Genomic DNA, 25,194 nt, shown 5'->3' on the forward strand with positions numbered 1-25,194 from the left:
TTTGTATATACGTTACCACGGAAACAAGACCTTAGCGCAGCATCTATAACCCGCCAAACTACAGCAATCAAAATATTACACCCTTGACTTCAGGCTAAGGAAGGAGTGCAGAAAATGAATTAGAAGCGTTGTAACCATAATTTTAGTGAATTGCTTTTGCCCATGCACACACAGACATACACTAAGGTCTTTGTAGCTGTTCACACACACTCTCCCAGCTGCCCCCCAGCAAGTATCCTCACTGCGAGTGTGTGGGTGTCGTGAGTCGGGTTATTGTGTTCGTCTGGCCCAAGAATTAGCCAGGTTCTGTGGAAAGGTACACTCATTCCCTTAGGTTAGTTGTGAGTGGAGGCAGAGTGCAGAGGTGTGTGTGGGAACGTGGGATCTGTGCGTGCGTGCTTGTGTGACTCATTGATGTTAGTCTTATGAATGTGTAAACGTGTTGCTGTGTGTGATTCAGGGTTGAGCAGTATGCCACTAATTTTTGCCATGTATAATTCTGGCATGTCAGTATTGGGTTCCGTGCTGGGCGAATTGTACATCTGTATTGTTGACTGAAGCCCCCTGCCCACGTTTCCTGTGCGCCTTTTAGTGGCAACCGCTTGTTTTGGCTCTCATATCACATTTTTAGATGCAGCATAAAATATTCAAAATAAGATATAGCCTCTGGCTTTAACCCACATGTGTAGTCTTTACTCATTTAGAAATATGTTGACCTGTATCTTTTCATAATTCAACATGTTTTTTTCATGAATATTTTCACAAAGGTGACAAATACTTTGCAGTATAATTTTGATATTGATTTAGATTTTTTTAAAAGCTTTTCACACTGCAAATTAACTGATTAACAAGTTGTTTAGAAAAAAAGTTGCTCCACAATCATAACTGTGGACATTTTTTTATCAAACTACTGCAGGGACACCTTGTAACACATACTGTGCTTCTGCTGTTTGAGCCAAGATAACTACTCCTTTCCCTTTCAAAGAAATAAAAAGTATTAATTTTCTTGCACGCATTTGCTTGACACAGGTATGAACGGATTTGAAGCAAAATGTATCCGCGTGAATTTTGCTACTGGCGTGTCGTTTATATGTAACACAGTCAATGTGTAAAGGTGTGTATACTTCAGTGATGATTCCTGAAGTGTCGATCATCTGTTTACACACCCTCGATTATTATGAATGATTACTAGCAAAAGACACATTGCTGGTCTGTCTTCATAGTTGACAATAACAAGGTTGTGACAGTATATTACGTACTTGGAGGACTATGTTGTCTTGTTTCCATGGAAGAATTTTTTTAATGTTGTACATCTGCCATCCTCGGTATTATCAGTGCACTCGGCAACCTCTGTGGTTTTTTCACAGATGTACTGTACAGACAGAGCGCAGCTACAAGGACTTCACAGATTGATTCAAATCTGTTTCCACATTGGTGCTACAAATCAAGTACAATAATATTGTTATTTTTTGTGTGATTTGAATAATTTGTCTTTGCAAAATCTGACTTGATATTAGTAATAAGAGTGTGTGAATGCATTGATGTTAATCTATTGTATATAGAAGGTATTGTGGCGGTGTGATTGTGTGCTTGTGCAGCTGTCACTTCACGGGAAACCCCCTGCTATCTTATACCTCACATTATCAGATGGATGATCTAAGATGCTCGGCACAATACTTCGTATCACACTGTATAATAAGTGTGTTCAGATTTTTGTTTCTGATGTGTAACTGAGCTGCATCACTATTGTATGTTCTCAGACATGTAACCACATACCCAGCCTAACACACACACACACACACACACACACACACACACACACACACACACACACACACACACACACACACACCACATACACAGTGAGTTTGCGCGTCATATTATGAGTTCCACGGAGCGGAGGTAATCGGTGTGTGTACACTCAGCTCTTACATAACACCATCCATGCAGTGTACTGATGGAGGGGAGAAAGTTCATTGCTCTTTCCTTCTGCCAGTCAATCTTTTTATCTCTGTGAACTTATTTCCTTCCCCATTGCCCATTCTGTTTTCTCTCCGTTTACTTCCTTCCTCAATTTTCTTCTTTTTCTCTTTTTGTCCCTCCTCACAGCTGTTTTTTTTTTTTTTTTTCTTGATGTGCATGATTGGTGACAAATGACATTGAAAAATCGAATGCCTTCTTGGGCAAAAATCATTACAACTGACTGGGCGTAGCAAAAGTTAGAATAAATAAATCTTTCTTGATCAGCGGTGAAGTAGTAAGGTTAGGAGAGGACAGGTTTGTGTAACTCTGAATCTCCTGCCACGGAGTTATGTAAGCTTGTATGTATGTTACAATTTGCTCAGGTAAAGTAAGGTACTTTAGAATGGATCGACTACTCTCAGCCTTTGATGTCGTTTCCGTAACTTCACCGTAATGAGAAGAAATTCTCCTTCATATGCCTTTTGAACCTAATTAGTAAATAAATGACACCTAAAATAAATGTATAAAACCTGTTTTAATTTGTTCAAATTGACTTATTTAATTTGGCATGCTGCTCAACTATGCTGTAGAACTAACACTAATGTCATTAACAGAGAGTCTTGTGCCTCAATGCATGATAAAGAAAATGCTGCTTGGTTGTCATGATAATAAACTTGTGACGAACATGCACGGCGTCTCCATATTTGAAATGGAATACAAATAATATTGGCGCAAAACCTGAAGTAGCATGTTTATTTGTTTGTCTCAGGTTTTCTGTTTATTTTCCATTACGTTACCAAAAGAGAACAACAAATGAGTGATTTTCTGGGAGTGAAGGCACATTTTGCACTGTGGATAAATCCGCATGTGCATGCATTTCTTTAATTCAGTCAATTCTCTGATGATCAAATCGTTTTCGTTTCAGTGATAAAAAGTGAAGAGACGTCCCCTGTAAATCTCACTGGTATGACCACAGCCCATTATATTTACAGCTCTTTGGTGATCATCAAGCACTTCTTTACGGTCTGTTTTATGGTTTAAGTGCAGCATTTACTGCCCCTGTCTGCCTTTCTTGGTCAGACAGGCCAGTCAGAACTTCAACACAACGCAGCCTCATATATGCCACTCAGGGAGGCTGCAGTGAAAGGAAGTGCAGCGCCGAGGTTGACCTTACATGATGTGATCTGATTTTATATGTAGCAGGGGCAGAGCGGCGGGAGTCTGGAGAGGGCCGGCCTCTGTCGGAGCAGGGCAGCTGTGTGTTTACAGCTGAGCTCATTGCCCAGTAGTGCGGATGGGCTGCCTTTGTTTAGATGGGTGGCTGGCACCATATAGCACTGCAAGGTGTGTGTGTGTGTGTGACTGTGTGACTGTGTGTCTGTGTGGGGCCCGGTTGTTTTCAAAGGGAGGGGACTGGGAGAAGTCCTGTCTCACACCTAGGTGGCTGTTCCTCTTCATCCGGTTGGCTCTTCATCTTCATCTCTATAATTTGCTCTTCCCTCAAGTTACATCATCATCAGTCTCTCTCGCTCTCTCTCTCTCTCCCTCTCTCTCTCTCTCGCTGGCTCTTGCATAACGTCCAGCTTTATTTGCTCCAGCTGAGGATTCTAATCTTTCCCATGAGGCAAAGCGCAACAGCAAACCAGGAGATGAGAAAATTGGAGCCGTTCAGGCCGGCCTTTCCAACCTGCCTACGAGCAATGCCTCGTTAACTCAACCACTCCTTTAATTAATCTGGAGCAGGGTGTTCTCTACAGGCAGCTCCAACATAGCCACTTAATGGGCGTGTGTCCTTATCACTGTAAATAGATCAGATGAGTAGGGATTATAAAGTACACTTAATTAACTATCACATAATTTAGGGGCGGTCCTCCAATAATGATATCCGATGTGATAAAATACTGCCTTTTCCTTTCCTCTCTTGCCTTATTGTCACTTTTCTTTGTAGCACTTTGAAATTTTGTCACTTGATGACGACGCTATCAAACTGAAGATCAACTGATTGATTAGTTGTTTTGCTATTTTTTGGCCGATTTCTTTGGATTCTGTTTGGAATTTCATGGTTTAAGAAACCTTTTATTGTTTGTGATTTAAAACAACCGCATTTTTATATCCGGTGTAGTTGCCTGATGAAATTATACAATAGTAGCCCTCTAATCAGAAAATCACCACAATGAAAACTTTCACTAAAGTTGTCTGAGTCGTCATGTTTTTTTTGTTATAATGTCTCAAGTTTAGCAGGCAAGCATTTTATTTGTATGTGATGGTTTAAAAAAGAAGTTTTAAGCTTCTATGAAGCTGAAAACTTGCTGCTTAACCTCCACATCAAGATACAAAAACGCAGCCGAACACAGTAAATTAATTGTTTTACACCCAATCAGGAGATGCTGGTAAGTTAAATGCTCGTGATTTTGAAGTGTGTGTAATGAAATAACATCGCTAAAATTATAGTTTGTTTTTTTTCACCCCCCATAACAAATGTTACCATGTGAATCGCGCTGGTTTATTTTCAATTATGACTCCAGCTTGGCATGTGTGTGTAATGCAGATGCATGTGGGTGCAGATTAATGTGTGTGCCGTGTGTGTGTGTGTGTGCGTGTGCGTGTGTGTATGCGTGTAAGGCATTCAGAGAAATCAAAAATGGAAACCTCACTTCACTGAACATCGACGTGCAGAAAGTATTTGCCACACACACACACACACACACACACACACACACACACACACACACACACACACACACACACACACACACACGCACACAAAGACGGCATGCTGGCTCCCTGGCAGCGACGTCTGTGCGAGGTGAGTGTTACGTAAGGCTGATCAACACTACTTAATCAGCTTTAGGAGACATGCTTAACAAGCTGACCAAGTGGGGCGGGAGTTAGAGGAGAAGGAGGCGAAGGGGAATAAGATCGGAGCAAGGGCAGAGGGAAAGGGCTTGATGGAAGGCAGGCGAAAGTGAATGAAGGGCCGAAGCAGTGGGGGAAGGGGGGGGGGGGGAGTGGTGACAGGCGGCGACACGGCGTGTGTCTCTCGTCCCTGTTTACGATGGGATAAACACACACACATGCATAAACACGCTGCGCTCTGCCCTCCGTGTCCCCCTCACAGCCCACTGTGACGCACTGTGGTGATTGCCAGAATCCTGTATGTGCAAGCGCAGTGTGCACGTGTGTGTGTGGCCGCTTCTGTGTCAGTGTGTGTGTGTGTGTTTTTATTTCTGCATGCTTGCTTTGTTCCGTCGAGGTGACGATGTGGATGACCGTGTCAGACCACACAAGTCAAGACACAATGCAGCAGTCTTCTGGGACCGCTCTTTACAGCAGACGCATCTCGCCTCCTGCGGTCAGAAACAACTTTTTTTTTTTTTTCTTTTTCAAAACCTGTGTTGAACGTGACGGCACAATAAATGTTGAGTTACTAAACTGGCCGGCACGTGTTGTTGCCGTTCCAGTGACTCAGAAGCGCGAACACTAAACCTGCCGAGTTCATGCGCTGGAAATGGAGCCTCTTAACCTCGTGCGCGCACAAAGCTTTCGGGACAAGACCGATGTAGCTTTCAGACTTTACCTGTTTGATAAAGTCAGCAAGGTTTATTTAGGGTAAAAGAAAAAGAAATGTTGTTGTATGCAGTCATTTCATTGCTCAAAAATGGTTTTGTGAGCTTTACCTTTGCTTCACCGAGGTTTGACGTGACTCCTGTGACCTGTTTGTGAAATCTAAAGGCTTTGTGACCCTAGCCTTTCTCTTGTTTTGGATTACAAATGATTTGGATGAATTATGGTCATTAAAGGGAAGATTGACTCCAAGCACTCTGCATTTACATTTGTCTGTGCTTTTCAGGGCAAATTGAGCTAAATTGTAATGTTTTGTTTATATCAAGTTCTCTTTTTTCACAATGACAGGTTGTTGCTCTTGTGGTTCACCACGGTCGAGTAAAATGTAGAGCAGAACACTCCGATTCTAAACAGTTATATTCCAGTCATGACGAGCATTTGTTCTGGTCGTGACAGCGACTCTGTCTTTATCCCCGTTGTTTTTTACCTCACCTTTTATTTGCTCTTCATCACTCATTCCTTGCCCTCTCCTTTCTTCTCCCCCTTTTTCCTTTTGACCTTTTCCCAGTTTCCCTTCTGTGTCTTCTCAGCCACACACACACACACACACACACACACACACACACACACACACACACACACACACAGAATGAAGAATGACTAGCAGATGTGGACAGAGCTTTTTCCTTCATCTAAAATTAGCCGCAATAGAAGAATGGCAGGAAAGCGCACAGGGTTGGATGCACAAGCTGTGGGGGGGGGGGGTTAGGAGGGGTATTGATGGAGGAATATACTAGAAGTGGAGGAAGGAATCAGTTGATGGGACCTGGTGAAGCAGTGTGTATTTTCGGTGCAGTTTACACACATTGCTGACGCACAGGAACCACTGAGGGCACCAAGTCGAATTGCGTCAGAAGGCTCACAAAGCGCATGTATTGCCATGTAATGCACCGTTTCGTGTTGTCGTGGGCGTGTGGGCCCATGAGACTAAATTTGATAATATTTAGTTGCAGTAAAAAAAAAAAATGTAATTGTTCATTAGTGGCTCCGTTGTTTGAGTGCTCGGTTCTGCTAAGTGTGCTTAGTAAAAGTAGATGTATGACTTTTCCAGTGAAGACGGTTAATGCTTGGGGGTGTTTTCTACTTTATGTGGTATTCTAGCTGGCAAAAGTTAGAAACAAAATCGGAGGCTCAATGTGAAAATGGGAAAACTGATGCTATATGTTGTGTCATTAACTAAACTTGGACATTAAATTCTTTGAAGTTGGGATCAAATAGTTTTGATTTTCAGATTCTCCACAGAGATTGCTGGATGCAGATCGGAAGCTTATTAAAACCTGTACATTCTGCCTTTTTACAGTAATATAATGGAATTTTGAAATGGTATGTATGAGTGTCATTGAAGACAGGAAGGTTGAGAAGGTTGAGTCATTCAAGCTGGACTCGATGACGCCGGGTCTTGGACCAGCTCCTGATTGTTAGCTTCCGTGTTTTGTAACACATGTAAAATCTTTAAATCACATATGGGTTGGATCCAATCATCATTTCAAGCATTTAAACTAAAGGCTATTAACTTTTAGGGAAGAAGGGACCTGAAGTGCTAAAATGCAAACACATTTTCACATTTTAGAACTCAACTACAAGTAATGTAGCTCCAATTGTGATGAATGCTGGTCACTAAAGACCTCCTCTGATTGTAAAAGGCTAAGTGGACCTATTAGCTCCAGTCTTCCCTAATGACCCGTCTATTAGCGCCTTGCAAGCTGGATGTTGTACTCAACTCTTAATTCTTCTCTCTCCAAGCAGCGGGAAGGTGTTAAGAACAACAGCGCTGGTTGGCAAGCTGCCAGTGTCCCCAGTTCACGCAGCACCCAAGGGTCCCTTTACAATGCCAGGCCACCAACGCTCTGCTGCAGCCTTAAGTTAGGCCGACGTCTCCCCTGATGATCACACGGTCTGCAGGGAATTGGGCTTCTTTGCACATGTTGTAGGACGTTGGTTTAGTTTAACGAGTTATACTTTGATATTCTATTCAAACACATTCTGGAACATCAATACTTGTGAATGTGTTTGTGCTGGTTCCTGTGTTGCTACTTACAGCGAATGCCCGGCCAGAGCAGGCCAGCGACCGCACCGCCAGCAGCAGGGAGAAAAACATGATTCCCGAGGGCCACTAACCTATTCCTCTCTCACCTCCACTCTGAACAACAGCTCATAACAAACAGTTACACATATATAGTACATCCCCAGGCTTCCCATTTGAGGCTTTCAAGATGAGTGTGAAGACGTTTTTTTTTTTTTTTTTTTTTTTTTTTTGTAATGCCTGTTGTGTCATCATAGTTTCATAGATTGCGTTGGTTAAAAAAGTAGTATCACACGAATGAGAGCTTCTCGCTGCAGCGGCAGAGTAAAAGAGCTGCTTGTTACAGATAACGGCAGTAACGCAAAATTATTGGGGCTGAACATAGCTTCATGTAGGAGCATGCACCGCTAAAAGATCACGACAGACGTTTCATTTAGAGGCAGTGATTATGTTTAGAAATCAAAGGTGTTATTATGAAGGGATTGCAAACCAGATATGGTTCCTCGTGTTATTTACTGATTTACTTTTAAAAGTCATTACTGAAACAATTACAGTAGCTCCGGCTTTGTCTCAACAACACTATGAAGAGCAACCCAGTACTAATGTGTTTGCTATGTTCTACAGACAGAAAATAATACTCGAGCAGCGAAGTGCCTATATCTTTTCCAGACCGACAGCAGCATTAAGAATGCATGTCACAGGTTAAGAATGAATCTGAGTGCGTGGGCTCTCTGTGTATGATCTGTATATAAGGTCCATTAGTGTATCATCATCATCAGAACTGTGTATGTCCCAGGTAGATATATACCTGATGTCAAAATAAAAGGGCAAGAAAAGCACACAAGTAGTCTACACAAATGTAAAGAAGAGTTGTTGGTATGTGGAATTGTTTATATTCAATATGAAATAACACAGTTGAACTCATGAATGTGACTCCTCCTACTTAAATGTGATTTTAGTCATTGCGTCATTATAAAAAATTGCTTATATTTTTCACTTAAAGGCCCTCTTCAAACCGTGTGTCAATTAAAAAAAGGTATTACCGTAAACAGCAGAGTGGGTAATTTTAAAAGAACAAGTTAAACATCCTTTAAGCTTTGTATTTTCATATAATTCAGATTTGGCCTCTTTAACTTTATTTCTGCGTTTGTTCCAATCTAGACCTAGTCGAATGCCATCTCAACGAAGGGAAAATAAAGAAAAATAAAGAAAAATGTGTCCAAATTTGTATTTCCACAAGCCTTTAACAAACAGTTAACGTGCCTTTAACAGTTTGTGAAAGGCACGTTTGCCACATGTAAATGTCTTCAGATAGGCTTGGTCTCTGAACAGGGAAAAAAAAAAACGAGTTTCGGAAATCTGAGAGTGGGTATTAAGCAGGCTTTAAACTGAGACATGTTCACATTCTGTCCCAATAAATCAGCGGATCAAAAACAAAAGAGTGCAAGACTTGCTACACTTGTTCTGTGGATTTATTCTGTCTCTTCATGCGATGCCCGACTGACTCAGCGATTAGGAGTTCAGGGCTCTGTGGAGTTTAGTGAGTCTGCTGCAGGACTCCTTATTTTTTCTTGTGGATGAAGAGAGTTTATTAAGCATTCTAACATAAAGCACTTATCTGTAATATGGCTCAGAATAAAAGTGGGTGTATATTTTTTTGGAAGAGAAAAACATCAGTTATTATCAATTCAACAAAAGCTGTGACTACATAGTCACGCTTCATAAAGTGATCAGATGGTATGGGTTTATAAGCTCCAAGAATCACAGATCTTGAAAGAATTCTTTAAATGATACAAGACAACAGCTTCATGAAAAACCCAGCCTGCTCAGTGTTTTTCCTTATTAAGCTGACAACCGTTGTGTCTCCAGCTCAGGTTCAGACTAATGAAAATTAAGATGAATTAGTGTGCTTTTGCTGAAGGACCACTCAAAGATTTAACTCGTGCTGAAACAGTATAATTAATGAGTTGAGTGATATAAAATGAATTAAAAACAATTGTAAAATTGATTAATTACGATGGGGACTCAGTAAACAACATCAAAACATTTCTGATTGCAGTGCTCAGGACTCTAGGGTTTTTTTTCTTCTTATATTAACCATATTAGTGGCAAATTTGAGCTGACATTTGAGAAAGAAACTAGAGTGGACTTATCAAAATCCTTCTTCTCAATAGTTTCCAGCCTAATCAGATAATAAATGAACTCATCCACAATAGGTCCTACTGACTGTTACTAATAGTTGTAGCCATAGCAATGACTCAAGCACTGAGTCAGGATCAGATATTTAGAGACGAAGGAACAACTCCTCAAAAAAAGATGGGCGGCATCAGCTGCTATCATATCTTTGCGATGCAGAGAAACATTGTGCCATAACATTCTTGCTTACCCGATTTTAGAAAAGAACAGCGTCTCCTAGACTGACATGTGGTGTAAAGATCAGGTGTCTCACACTTTTGTCTCTCGCTTGCGATCACACATCCAGCATGCTAATCCACCGTCGGCTTCAGATGCGAGACATCAGGCCTCGGTGTGTGTGAGTGAGTGTGTTCATGACTCAGTTGTCTTTTTACTTTGTTTCATAACACTGTTTATTTCCTGCTGTAGAACGAGGAGGAAAAAAATCACAATACACGTGTTCTTCGTCGAAGATGGGTAGAGCGAGGCCACGCTGAGCCTTTTGACGCGCTGCGTGTTCACAGCAACACACACACGCGCACACACAGACAGGCGGTGTGTGATGCACGTCAGAACACTCACACCCCATTATTTTGTTCACAGGTCTGCACACTAGCAGCAAATTGATGCACATCAGCATGGGATGAAAGTTGTTTCCACGTCGGGATTTGCAATTGTCATATTTTTTCCGGTGTCACAAAAAGAACAAAAAAAAAAGCTAAATGAGGTTCTGCTTTCTTTTCTGAACTACTCACTGTGGCATCATTAGGTAAATATATTTGGACACTTTTATAATTTATGGATTAGCAATACATGCAAGGAACTTTTATTTTTAAAAACTTGATCTAGTAAAAGCTGTATATCCCGTGATGCTATTTATGGTGTGCAAAGAGAAATTTAAAAGCTACCTGGAAACTAATGAGAGGGAAAAAAGGACGCAAGCATTGTGCAAAAAAATATAATGATCAAAATTATAGTAAACTGGAATTGAGCCGCATCAAAGCTGCCTACATTGAGAGGAATCGAGTTTACAATCTCGATTGTGGACCAAGTGGTTTAATTCAGTGTTTTTGCTTGACGTCACTGAACGACCCTGACATAGAAATTACATTATATCCAGCCATGATATAGCTTTTCCAAGGTGAGAGCTGTTAAATAGAATTTACATTTTTCATGATAAATGTGCAGCTGAGTAAGACATATTAGTAAAGTTATGTTATTTGGATATGATTAAAAGATGAATAGCACATGTCTGGATTAAGTTTTATATCCTGTGCCTGTTTCTCTACTTGAGTGACATTCATGAAATTTCTTTTTGATGGTTTCACATTTATCTATGAGATTGATTCCATATTTCACTGTGTATTTTCCTTTGATAAAATTTTAAGGTAAAAACGTGTGATATTTGTCATGTAATTGTGTGTAATTTCAACGTATGGAAATGGTGAGATAGGGTATCGAACCTGCAACCTTGTGATCACCGAGCCACAGAAATGCTGCATTGTCGAAGTAATTGTGGATTCTGCAGCAGATAAAATGATCTTTAAACCACGTGCACACGGTGTGTCTCGCTGTTTAACCTCTGCGGCGGCACTGCTCGCTTGTTGCAGGACCACCATGTTGGTTTCTATCAGCATCTGTTTTGGCCTTGAGCGGCCCCAAGCTTTTTCAACAAGTGGAGAAGTTCTGTCTGCCATTCGTAGCTGATGAACCCACATGTGCCCCCACAGACACACATGCATTGCACACACACACACACACACACACACACACACACACACACACACACACACACACACACACACACACACACACACACACACACACACACACACACACACACACACACACACACACACACACACACTCTCATGTAGTGCAAAACTCAGTCTCCTGACGACTACCTGTTGCTGGCAGATTCAGCCTCCCACTCTTTCTCTCTTCATCTCCCTCCTGCTCGCCTGCCCCTGCCCTGCTCTTTCCTTTCTAATACCTGCTCTATTTGAGTCCTTGTTCCAGGCTTGAAAGGATTAATTGCCGTTTATGCTTTATTTTTTTGTTCTGTTCGTTTCTGGGGGGTTATTTTTAGGCCTTAAGTGTCTGGTTGCTAGGAGACAGTGAGAGAGAGAGGGAGAGAGAGGCAGGAGACTGGAAGAGAGTTTGCGTTATGAAGGCTGAATTACAAACACATTCATGGACTGAGTCAGCACTGATGCACGCACGTGCGCGCACGCACACACACAGACAGTTTTAATCTATAGTTGTTGTGGACTTGTTTTTCTGGTTCTGTGCACCTTTTCAGCGGGTTGGACTTCTGTGTCAGCGTCATAACTGTTTGGATGCGCGGCATTACCTGTTGTCACGTGCACTCATGAATGTGTCAACGTAAATGAAGTGTCCTCAGGCACATGGTCATTTGTCTGAAATACATCCAAAGAAACTTGCGTCATCCGCAGCAATACATTCCTGCAATATTTTGAATCTTCTCTTAATTATACGTGATTGCTCTTTTTTTTTTTTTCCCCGTAATCTCAAAGAGCTAAAGTCATCAGTGTTATAATCATGGTCATGGTGCAGTTTTTTTTTCCCTCGTAATGTCTTTGATTGTAGCCAGATTTCAGCGTGGATCGCACTTGACTCTTGTATGCACACAGGAAACACATCTGTTGTTGTGGTGCACATAACAGTTGCTGACATCCTGTCCCGCTCTGTGGGCACATTCCAGGAAAGCACCTCCCAAAAGTGCGACCTATCACTTAAACACACACATGGACCTGTTTCCACCCGACAGAGAGGCAGGCGAAGCCTCCTGTTGACCCGCTGACCCCACAAACAAACAAACAGTGACGTTAGTGTGACAGTCCTGCTGCTGGGCAATGGAAAGAATCTTTAAAATAGTGCCGTCATTTTATTTATTGACATATTGATTGACATAAAATTAAATCTGATAAATTCTATGGATTCACAGTTCTCAAGGTTAAATTGAAAATAACATTTTAAACCTGTAAGCGGACAAGTATGACAGAATTGACCTGAATGGGATGTTTTGTTTTTTTTTTTTCTTTGTTTTTAGTGAAATGTTGGTTACATGTATAAAAGAGGGACTCAGTCATGTAGTGTTGATTCATGTCAGGCCCCTTCTGTTTAGTTTGCTGTGTACATTTATTTTATTTTTTTCTGGATATTCCTGTTTCTTTCCACTTAAAAAAAAAAAAACCCATGTGTTTGAAGTTGTTTGGTGGCTCCAATATTGCCCGTAGGAATGAATGTGAATGTTTCTGATGTTTTTTTTTTTTTTTTCTGTGATGGACTGTGTCCCCTCCGTCTCCCCAATTCTGCTGGGTTTAGCTTACGCACCCCGTGGCCACATGCGGATGAAATGTATGCGAGGATGCTTGTTTTATATCACAGTTTGACAAAAGCAAGTAAAAAAAAAAAAAAAAAAAAAAAAAACCATCAAATACCAATGTTTGAGAATGACTATTTCATTATTAGAAAATGTGCTTTTTGACAGATGAGCTTAAAATATTGCATGTTTGAATAAAGGACGCGGTCTATAAATAGCGTGGTAATGCTGTAATAATAAGTCGATATTAATCAGTGACCTCCTCGTGCGCTCCCACACACACAGAGGTGTGCTCACAGATTTACAGGCAGCAGTGAGTGTAGGCAGTGTGTTGTTGAACCAGAGGTGAAGTGTCAACTGGCAGCTCTCTGCCAAGCTGTTGGCTGGAGAAGTGCATTAACACCAGGCTGTGAGGTAGGGAGACAGAGCGAAGGAGAAGAGAGGCGCCTGTGGCCTGTAACATGCCGGTGTTAGGGCGTAACAAGTTTCCCCTAAAGTTACTTTGAAGGAAATTATTGGCTGAAGATGGTAAACGGGTCATGTCTTTTCACTTTTGAATTTTATTCACGTCTTTGTTAGTCAGTCAGACGAGTGTAGTGCAGCCCCTGCTACCAGACCACACATGTGAACCACTTCCTTACGATTGTAATGAAGCGGTTACAAAAAGGAGCATGCTGTTTTGTTGTAAAGGAGGAAATTCAATGGTGTCTGCCCTGCCGAAGACCTTCACACATCTCCCACACAGCAGTAACCAAATTGTTATAAACATTTTATCACAAATATACCAAAGAAGAAATGAAAACTTGGCCAAAAGTCAGAGGACACGTGAAGATTGGAAAACGTTGTATAACAGTTACAACTTCTTAAGTTGTGTTATTATCTCTAACTTTCACTTTCTCCAGTGAAGGTACCGTCAACCCAGACATCAAGTCCCTTTACAGGTACACAAAACATGGTGGTTACTTCAAGCTTTAAATTGTAACTTCTTCTGTGATTTGATTATTTAATTCATTTCATTGTGCTTCCATTCATCTACACATAAATAGATTTATTAACATGTTTCAGTGGATTAATATTGTAAAATATTTATAGTTTCAGTTTGATGTAAGCTTGGTCCAACCTGTAGTGTGTAGTGTGTGCTGATGTCTGAGGAGACAGGCTGATATCCTGGGAGCAGTGTGTCACTTTGGTGAGAGTAAATATACCTAAGAGCGCCCTGAGACCAACGGGACTCGTCTCTCGCTGACAATATTATTTTGCTCTTCTTAGCACACTCTGGGGAACACACACAAACACACACAGCCTCCCACCAGGCTTGTTTATGAGTGTGATTGCACTGAGAGAAGTCCAGTTGTCCGGCCCACCTGAGAGCGCGTCAGGTGCACTGCCTCAGGTGTGTGTGTATGAGTGTGTGAAAAACCTGGGAAGACAGGGGGATGCCTTCCATATTTCGTGTGTTTATATTGCTACTGATCTGTGGTGTGTTTAGACATCCTCAGGTTTGATGCCCCTATGCGCGGATCCCTACAGCCTAAACTTGAGCTTTCACCAACAGGCGAGGCCTCTTTACAAATCAATGATCTGCTCTTAGGTGCTCAAATAATTAGCCTTAATTTTTACCCAGTGGTTAATCAAGGCAATTAATGTTTTTAAATTTTTAGTCTCCCTAGCAGCAGATCATGCAATTCACCGACTCACTGAGTCTATAAAGGCTGCTGTGTTGGGTCAAACAGTAAGAGCATATACATACACGACAAGACCAGACATTTCGAGTGTCCCATATCTTCAGAAAGTCTAAAATCTTGCAAAGCAAAAAAAAAAAAAAAAACACACTTGAAATTGTTTTAAAGGTTGTGTTTACATGCATACTGAATAAAAAATATCATCTCTTTCAGTCAGTGGATCAATTGCACTGTCATGTTTTTCATGTTTTCCACATCCAGATTTAACCAGCAGTCTGCCAGTGTTTCTCAAACCGCAGTTTTTTTTGTTGTTTTTTTTTTGTTTTTTTGAAGACATGCGTAAGGCATCAGGTCGTGGCATACGTAACAGATATGTCCATAAAGTAAGTGCTGTGACCATCGGAAATAATCTGATGTGTCGTTTACATGGACTCTGATTGGATCAGCAACAGAGTTACACACCACCTTTCAATGGGACGGAGACAATCTAATCAGAACGAAATGTAAACAACGTTTTGTCAGATTACCTAATGTCTTCTGGTGGAAACAACAAAACCAATCAGTTGATTTATATCAATGCATCGTCAGTTCATTATCCACTGCAACGCCTCTCACCGTGGCTTTTCGAACCACGTTGAGCAGATGATCATATAAACTCGATGAGGATGGCTGCAGGATAGGAACTTGATCTGGAGGAAAGGATCGCTGTCTCTCTCTCTCTCTCTCTCTCTCGCTCGCTCTTTCTCTCTCACCCACTCGCTCCTCCCCTCAATTTCCTGGAAAAGACGCTGGTCTGTTCACTGGAAGACGCGCGATACAGCACTCAACCGAGAGACCAAATTGTTCATCTTACATCATGTCCTCCTCAGTCTTTGTCTCACTTGTGCCCTCCTTCAGCGCCGCTGTACTTGGCCTCGTCTTCCCGTCCATGTCGTGTGTGTTTGTTCTGCCCTCTCTCCACTGCCCCGCTACTGTTGAACAATAACCCCAGTGTGTGTGTGATTGTGTGTGGCGCTATTTTTGGCCACTCCAAGGCCACAAAGCACTCTCTTCTCTCTTGCTCTTTCTGTCTCTTTCTCTGTCACTCCTCTCTGCAGCTATATGGCAGCAAGTAAGAGCCCTATAGAAAATGTAAACTGTGTTGACCTCCAAGAATAGTTGAGCAGCCTTGCAGGCTTACATGTTTTTGTGTGTGATGCGTGTTTAACCCCTTGTGGCTCGCAGGTGAAGCGCAGGTCATGAATGCTCTTGACTCAGCCAAGACCTCCAACAAGAGCCTTCAAGGAGAATCGGCCTCTAGCTCGAGTCTCCGCAACAAGCTTCGATCCTCTGGAAGATTATTTTCCCGACAAGGAAATCTTCTCTGCATGTTACCGTAAAAACCGCCACACTGATCTCCGGCTTGTGCACGGGCAAGTGCAAGTCCTGCTGTAGGAAGAAAATAGGACCTGTGAAATTAAATGGGAGTATTCTGCACGTTGCCACTGCAGCGTTTCACATAAATCTCTTTCCACTGTGGAAAACGCCAGGACCGGCAATGATGCGACACATAAAATCTGTCATATAATTTAGCCACAAATCAATTTTTAATCAAGCAATTCTCAACTGAAGATGGATGCTTTTATTCTGAGAATTTGTTGGATAAACAGAAAGTTAATTAAGTTATTTTGCTAAATAAACCAATAAATCATATTATTAATTGTTTTTCAACCAGATCCAGGTATTTCCAGTCAGTCAAATGTCAATATTTGCTGATTTTCCAGCTTTCCTGTGAAAAATGGTCTCGTTCATCAAACAGTTTGTAAATGTTGTTTGTAAGTGTGTGGAGATGTGTTCTTGAAGAATACACTTCAGGCAATACGTCTATTTATTGTTAGGAAAGAATTTGCCCTGTCGATCGATGATTCCTGGAGCCCCACTCGTTTCTCCCTCACATATGAAGTTGCATCGCTTCAGGTGTGTGTGTCAATAACATGTTGCGACTCGTACTTATTGAACTGTTGTAAAACCTCTAAAGAACTCGGATTTAACCATTTTACTCTAAACCACCTTGCCTGATCGTTTCTCCACCGATGCACTTTCTCTTTCTTCACTTTATTGTCACTTTGCCATGCCCCTGTCTTTCTCTCTGTTTGTCTCGCTCCCCAGTCTTCCTCTCGTATTGGCCTAATGAATTTTTAATGGACTTGGTGGGAAGAGTCCAGACACTTTGGGATTCAGGCATATGGGCTCTGATTACCCTCCTCCTCCCCCCGCGGAGCCCACCCTCCTCTTTCTCTCTCTCCTTTCACTCTTACTTTCTGTGTCTCACCCTCCAAGTCTTTTATTATTCCCTCCATCCCACCCGTCCACCTCTTGTCTTGTGTTTCTGCCGTCTCCGTTCCCCCCGCTCAGCGCTCCGGGCTGTTTCACTCATCCAAGCAGCTGTGACAAAGACAAGGCTATGTATACTTGCGTATGAATATACCGTAGACAAATACTGACTGTCTTTCAGTTTTTAGTGCTTTTACAGACTCTTTGAGCCGACAGTGACCTCACCCCCCCAACCCCCAGTCCACACACACGTAGACACACACACACTCTTACACTCGTCCTTTCCCACATCCACGCTAAAGCTGAGTTGGGTTAAAGTAGTACGGTGCCAGCCAACTGCCGCTAATGGCTGTTCAGAGGCCCTGGCCCTGTATAAAAACCCTGAGTTTGCAACTTGGCTGTTAGTTTGGCATGAAGCTGTCAGTTGATTTGCTGCTGAGTAGTACTCGCAGCTCTGGGAATCTCTCCTCCTCATCTTTTTTCTCACTCTGATACTTTGTCTGACTGCCCGTCTGTCTCTGCCTCCTTCCCATCAGCTCTTGCCCTCCATGGCACTTCAGTTCAAGGTCGGTTATCCAGCCACTCTTTTTTTTTTTTTTTTTAAGGCCGGTGTAGTCATCAAATATTAATTTGCTGATGATTTCCTCAATTAATTGATTAAGACGTTATCAGATTACAAGAGGAAAGAAAACATCTTAAAATGTCTACAAACCAGCCAACAGTCTAAATTTCACACAAGTATAAGTATTTGGTAAAGTTGTTATTGCTAATTACAGTTACTACTTACTTTGGAGGAAAAAAAAGGCGTGCAGTGAACAAGACGACTCCTAAAGTTGCAGCATCCATCTGCAGTCAACTCAGAGCAACACTCAAGTTTGCCTTTAAAAAGTCTTTACTCTCCTTTCACTCACTCTTAGCTCTTTCATCTTTTGTCATTTCTTTCTTTCTCTCTCTTTGGGTTGCTTTCACCTCCTCAGGCTCCCCTCTCTTTTTGCAGTGTGTGTGTATGTATGTGTGTGTGTGTGTGTGTGTGTGTGTGTGTGAGAGAGAGAGTGGAGGTCATTGTTGGCCTGGTGAGCAGCAACACATAGCTGGAATGACAGTAGTGTTAGAAGTCTGCTCGTGGCCTGCCACCAAGATCACACAGAGGAAAAGAGGCATCCGCACTCTGCAAGCGGAGGAGGGGGGAGGAGGAGCAGGAGGAGAGTGAAGACGGGGGTGGGGGGGGGGATAAGCAATCTGACCTGGATGACAACAGACTACCAGACGAGCTATGATCTCATCGCTCCCTTAATCCCCCTCCTCCTGCTCCTTCCCTCCATCCATCCTCCCCCTCTGTCTTCTCCCACTCTAGCTATTGTCTCTCTTTCTCGGTCTTCCCACTCTTGTTTCCCAGATCTCCCTCCCCGGTCTCCTTTTCTCCTACTTTCTTTTCTCTGTTCCCCGCTTGTCCTAGAGCTCACCCCATCTCGTCTTCCCTTCTTGTCTTTCACCCCAACCCTCCCTCCCTCCCTCCCTCCCTCCCCGCCTCCTCCTCTTCATCCCCTTTGCATCACTTTCTACCACCTGTCCCTCACTGCCCCCCTCACCCACCCACACACACACACACACACACACACACACACACACACACACACTTTTGAACGCACTTGCACACACTCTCTCTCTCTCTTGTGTCCCAGGGCAGAGATTAGGCGCACCCCTATCGTCAGCCCTCCACACCGGTTTCTACATTATTTATGCAGTGTGTGTGTGTGTGTGTGTGTGTGTGTGTGTGTGCATGTGTGTGTGGCTTGTGCATGCATGCTGTAATGGCTATCTGGTGTCTCCCCCGGGAGGGAGGAGGGAGGAGGGGGTTGAGGGAGGCAAGGAGCCAAACGGGGAGAGTGGAGGTCAGAGAGGTTAAGTGTGGCGGTGGGGGTTAGGTCACACTGCGTGGCTTCCAGCGGCCGCTTGCTCCGCGCTCTCCGTCCCGCCGTGCAGCTTCCCACACTTTGAATGCTCGCATACTCACAGATTCCAAAAATTCCCCGCTGAAACGCTCCTATCGGGTGTTCAAGTCTGATGAAACGGATCAGTGTGTTTGCGTCTGATAGCTGATCCAACGTGAGTCAGGACAGCTCCGCACTCTGACTGGATAGAAGGACAAAGACACCTGTTCTTGCTCTCAGCATTCCTCTAAACATAATCCTCACTGTCTCCGACACACACCATGCACGCACACAGGGTCAAATAAAAGAAGTCACTTTTGTTCCGTCATGCAAACAGGACAGTGTACATGTCGGGAGCGTTTCAAGCGCAGGTTTTGACAGATTTATGTAAAGTAAAGAACGCTCTGACATGTAGATGTACTTTGCACCTGTACTGTAAACACACACCTGACCACTGTACTTTGTGATGCTGCGGATGACGGTGCACAGCCAGGCGCAGCTGAATGTCAGATGCACCACTGCTCGTTGCAATTCTCAGATGACTTTGGGTAAAAGGAAGGTGTCGACCCTGGGCAGGAAACACAGACAAGAATAGAATTTGGATTCACCACTGAATTGAGCATGAATTAGTTTCGACTGTGGGAGAAAACTGGAGAAAAAGTCAACTTTGCCAGAAAACTCCATCAGCAGAGATGGACTCACGAAAATGTCACATCTTTCACCACCGTGCAGCGCCACAGCTATACCACTGATCTATTTTAGTTCCACAATGCAAACTTTACTTCTGTTATCTGATCCACTTTTGAAGCTTAATGAAACCATCAACGCTTAAAAACCATCAACAGAATAGGCTGTAATTATGTTCAAGCTTAAGTTTTGTTGTGTTAGTATCTCAACATCTTCCTCGGTGAAGTGAATCTATGCATCTTTACAGACAACCAGACGAAATCGCCGATTGGACAAATCAGTGCTCAAGCACTGAAGGAGTTGTGACTTCTTTTGGTTTTACTTCATACTATTTACAAAGCGTTGCACAGCTGGTACAAACAGGCCTTTACTGTACCCCTCTGAGTGGCTTCAGTGGAGCTTTTCTCCTTTTTGGCATCAGTGCTCCAGGATGAGTAGTTAAGATACAGTCAACAACACTCATTTATTCATTTTAGCACGCTTGGGGATTTGACCAACCACCTCTCAGCATGACTTGTTTTGACACTCTCAAAGTAATTTTTCCCTTATCTGGAAAGACCGCGTCGTCGTCTGGTGGAGGAGTGCGTGTGGGTGACTCTCATTTCTTTCTCTTTCTTTCTTTTTTAATCATTGCGCGATGCGTGCTCTGTATGTTCCTGTGTTCATGATGGCCCCCAGTCTGCTCCCCTGTGGCTGTGGTTCATTTAAGGTTTGATTGTGCGACAAGTGTTTGTTTGAATGTTTGACAGAGAAAGAAGAGGAGGAGGAGGAGGAGGGTGGGAAAAGAGGAAGGAAATAAAATGTTAGCGACAGAGTGTCATTTGCATGTTAGCTCCTTCTTGCATATGCAGGCCTGGAAAGTCTGAGAAAATACAGACGCAGATGAGACAGTTTGCAGTTTTTACACCCATGGTCATTTCACACATTGCCATGTTTGTTATAAGGAACAATAATCTTTAGTTTAAAGAAAAGTGGCTGCCTGCACAGCTGCTGTCGGCCACCTGCTATGTGCATAATGTTCAGCGCTAATAAAATCCTGTCTGGAGTTTGGGGATGGAAAATGTGTAGGCATGGCGCATATAGTTTGAGGTATCCAGAAATCTTTATTTTCTATCACAAAATGACTCTTGAGTAGGTGGGACTACTGAGTGATTCATTGACCATGCCTCGCAGATACATTGCTGTGGAGGAAAACAACCGAGAAAAGGTGGTGAGAAATGGCTGGTAGCCTACATTCGATGAGTAAGAAGACACATAGAAAGATTAGTTTCCCTGCCGCGCTATTTTTAAAAATCAACACACTTGTTAGGCGCTCGCTTAAGTTGATGAAAAGTTTCATCTGCCACAGTCACAACACATATAGATTTATAGATGCTTCACAGACGTTATTTACCGTTATGCAACACTGACTGGATAGTGCGAGCAGGCTAGTGCGGAGGGGATTATCAGGCTATCTATCTTTGCCTCGGGCGGTCATCCAGCAAATCCATTGACAGGCCTGCACATCATAATCTCATGATTTGAGCTGTTTGTTAACCAACCTCCTGCCCAGCCTGCCTCATTTCCTCTGCTGCCACTTGCATGCTGTGCATTTGCACATGGCAAACAGTGGCTCCATGCTGGCATTATATGTCTTTCCACGCCGTTTCAGAGCAGGAATAAAATGAGCCAAGAGTATAAAAATAGAGCCTCCTGTCCCTTGTAAAACAATATACCTGGAATGAATAGCACCGAAACTCATTAGTGTCAGAAACATGGTGATTTAACGCTTTATTGATTTCAAAGGATGTCGTTTTATATTGCTGTATTGCATTTTAGAGCAGTACTAATGTTCTAAATTGAAAAAAAGAAAAATCTAAATGAGGATAATGTAATGTAAACAATATACCCAGTACACTATCAATTGAATTCAATATAAGTAATCTCACATAGATTTAACACACAGGAATACTGAGGTGTACAGTATCACTGATGGATGTTTCTGTTTTTCTAGGTATAATTGAACTGAGTCTTTCTACATTGACTGCACCAAAATATAGATAAATGGAGGATGAATGGGTGTGAAGTGACAGTTGAGCTGAGTGGATGCTGAATCTTTGTTGAGACAACCTCCTCACTCGTGCATCTGCTGGAGCAATGAGGACGATTCTGGGTGAAATAACATCTCGTCCAGGCGATATGTGACTAAATATTAACAGCGATAGTCTGTTTTTGCTTAATCGTGTCAAATTCTCTTGACCACCCAGGCAACAGAATGTTAGTGGGAGACTTGCACAAACATTTTCAAACACGCACACAAACTCTTCTCCAACTTGTACATTTGGGCGCACACATGCTCATGCAAACAGTCATATACCCACGCCCACGGTCTCATTCTGCGTCTCTTTGCTGTGCGTTTCCTTCGAGCAGCGGGTGGAGAGAGCGAGATGGAGGGATAGACAGGAGACGTGTTGTTTTCCTCCGCTCGGAGGAAAGAATGACTGCATGAGAGGAAAGAGGTGGAGGAGAGGTGGAAAGGTTTTCGGTGTGTTGAGCTGTTCCATGAAGCCCACTGACACTACAACTTTCTGTGTTGTAGTTTCGCCGTGCTGCCGTGGTTGAGCTGGTGATAAATCTTATGATTTATCCAAAACTTCCCCTGACTTTATTAGACTAATTGATCTGAGAATCTCACCTTGCAGACGGAGGCATGCTCAGGTGCTTTTAATGCAGCTGTCTTTGACATCTTGTTCCTTTAGTGTCTCTTCGCTCTTTTCTTTTTTGCTGCTCTGCACTTCAGTAATGTCCATAAAATAGAGTGGTTGAGAGTAACCTGAGCAGCATGTTTAATTCAGGCTGGGAAATTAAAGGAAATGCAGCAGAAACTTGGGAGAGTCGTTAAAATAGCTCTCTGCCACGTGAAGATTGAATGGGGACAGTCCGCTGTGCGCACTGAGCTGCACTGCTGTAATTGATCTATACTTGGCCAGACACCTGTAATCCTCTTTTCTCTTTTAGAACAGTCACCTGAAGCAAACGCTGTCTACTAAATGTAATCATATCCCAGTCTTTTTCCCCCTCGCTTCCTTCAAGCAAGTTTTTATAGTCGGTTTCTCCACAGAGATAAAAGAGAGTTTACTCTTTGAGCTTGAGTTTCATGTCCCTCCTCTCAAAAAGATTTGAATTTTATTGTTTTCCACATGAGTATTTACTGTTCCTGGCAGAACTCAAACATCTTGTCCTGACTCGCTGCGCTTGTTGTTGTCTTTATGTTGCAGGGTTCGCCTTCCCAGAATGGGCCTACAAGCCGGAGTCGAGTCCCGGGTCCAGACAAATCCAGCTGTGGCACTTCATCCTGGAGCTGCTCAGGAAAGAGGAGTACCACGACGTCATCGCCTGGCAGGGCGACTATGGCGAGTTTGTCATCAAGGACCCCGATGAGGTGGCCCGCCTCTGGGGGGCCAGGAAGTGTAAACCTCAGATGAACTACGATAAGCTGAGCAGAGCGTTGAGGTATGCGGACTGAGAAACCTGCTGAATTGTGTGTCTGCGAGAGTGTGCGTACACTGGACAGCTGTGACTGAGTTGGAAGGTTACAGGTTCAATCCCCCATCTGTCCATATGTTGAAGTGTTCTTGAGCACCAAACTGCTCACAGTGGAAGGACTGGGTATCTTTCATTGCACCTTTTGTGTATGAATGGGTGAATATAATTGAAATTAATGTGCCATTTATGGTTATTAGCCCTTTTTTTTTTTTTTTTTTTACATTTGCCTTTACTGATCCTTGATTGTTTCATTAGAAAATCTGATCATTGAACATTGTCAGTGAGATAAACCCATTTTCTTGAACTGCATGGATCAAAAGTGGCTGATAAAGTGTGTCTGGATATAGAATGTTGTGTTTCCCATAGTAGCTGCATGTTGACAAGGTGGCGGACTGCAATTTTGCCCTAAATGTGAGTGCTCCCTGGTTTTCTGGCACTTTGAGGAGCAGGTCACTAATGGAAAAGGAAATCCTTTTTTAAAACTTGTTTGGAATGAGTCACTTCCCACCCAAAGGAGCTCTTCTTGGGCGTGGGCTGAATTTGGGGTATTTCTGTGATATAACGCGACAAATGTACCTCAGATGAGTTTTAGATCGGTGAAATGACTCAGGAAAGGAAAGCATGAGCTTGTCCACAGCTGGAGATAATATGGAACTTTTCAAAGGTCTGAGCCTTGTCGTGGCTTAAGTTCTTCTGGCGAATGTTGCTGTGGCCAGCGGACAAAATCCTCTACATAAATGAGGAAGGTGAGATGGAAGTAAGGCAGTACAACAGCCAGTAGAAATGTAGGTCTGATGGTGAAGTTGTACGTTTACTAGTCTGCACTCATGAACTATTGAAATGCCCTTTCTCAACACTACAGCAGACACTGAAACCCCTGGAAGCAGAGCATGTGCAGCCAGCAGCGTTTATATTTACGAAAGGTGGCCTCATTAACTTCACCCTCTGTTGACCGGGACAAATTTAGCCTCAGTTGTTCTCCAAGTGGAGTTACAACAGTCACACTTTTACACCTCGTGGTTAAAGTTATATCCAAAGCCCATTATGGCATTATGATGGTGACACACTTAAGCAGTGAGCCTTGTTCCAAGCTCATAAAACTAAATGTTTTGGATCCACTGTCATGGTAATGTTTATATGCTCATCATTTTTGGCGTATACATGAATGTCTTTGTGGTTATTGTCATAAGTGTAGCATGTTAATATGAGCTAAAAGTCACTAAAACTGTCATTTAACAGTTGTAAAATTCGTGACAGCCTCATGTTGATGTGTCATATTTGGGGAAAAATTGAAAACCCGTAAAGACCAACTAACAAACTCAACAAATCCAAAAAATTCTACTGAGCAGATCAAATAGTTGAAATATATAATGAATAGTGTTTATCTGGACTATTTCTATCAAATTACTCAATGTGCATGTTACAGGGATCACATATCTGGATCACATATTTGGAGTTCCTCTACACACGCACACGCACACACGCCTTAGTTCATTCACTGCGTTGTGTCCCCGCCTCATTGTGGACCTACAAACAGAGCCAAGATTAGGCTAAGCACTTTAAAGAAAGTTGCACTGGCCATCAAGGGAGAAAAATACATTGAATTACTTCATTTAGCGCTGGGAGGGCTTATGTACACCCATTTACACTGGTGAGATTAAGATAACCTATTTGGCACGTGGGCTCTTGTGCAGACAGAGGGAATTAACGCGGACTATACGTAATACACACAAACGTTCGGACTTGCAATCTGGATTTAGGATTCCTGAATTAGAGAGAAAAAGAATGCGGATCGGGATACTTGTGGTCAGCCTGTTTATTTATAGGACCTCCATCCTCTGGGGCTGTAACAGATTTGGAGCTTAGGCTGCAGTAAGTGCTTATACTGTATATAGCGGGCCTTAGTGCCCTCTGATAGAGCGGCCT

The 25,194-nt window shown here is 42.7% G+C and overlaps 1 protein-coding gene across 2 annotated transcripts in view; it reads left to right on the plus strand.

The window, feature by feature from the left end:
- Positions 1-25,194, plus strand: part of erfl3 (Ets2 repressor factor like 3) — a 47,393-nt gene that overhangs the window by 9,835 nt on the left and 12,364 nt on the right. For both annotated transcript variants that reach the window (XM_030103097.1, XM_030103098.1), the window contains exon 2: positions 23,001-23,235. In XM_030103097.1, coding sequence (XP_029958957.1) covers positions 23,001-23,235 — 235 coding nt within the window. The remainder of the gene's footprint in view (positions 1-23,000; positions 23,236-25,194) is intronic.

The sequence above is a fragment of the Salarias fasciatus genome, chromosome 11, assembly GCF_902148845.1.
Source record: "Salarias fasciatus chromosome 11, fSalaFa1.1, whole genome shotgun sequence".
In the NCBI taxonomy this organism is placed as follows: domain Eukaryota; kingdom Metazoa; phylum Chordata; class Actinopteri; order Blenniiformes; family Blenniidae; genus Salarias; species Salarias fasciatus.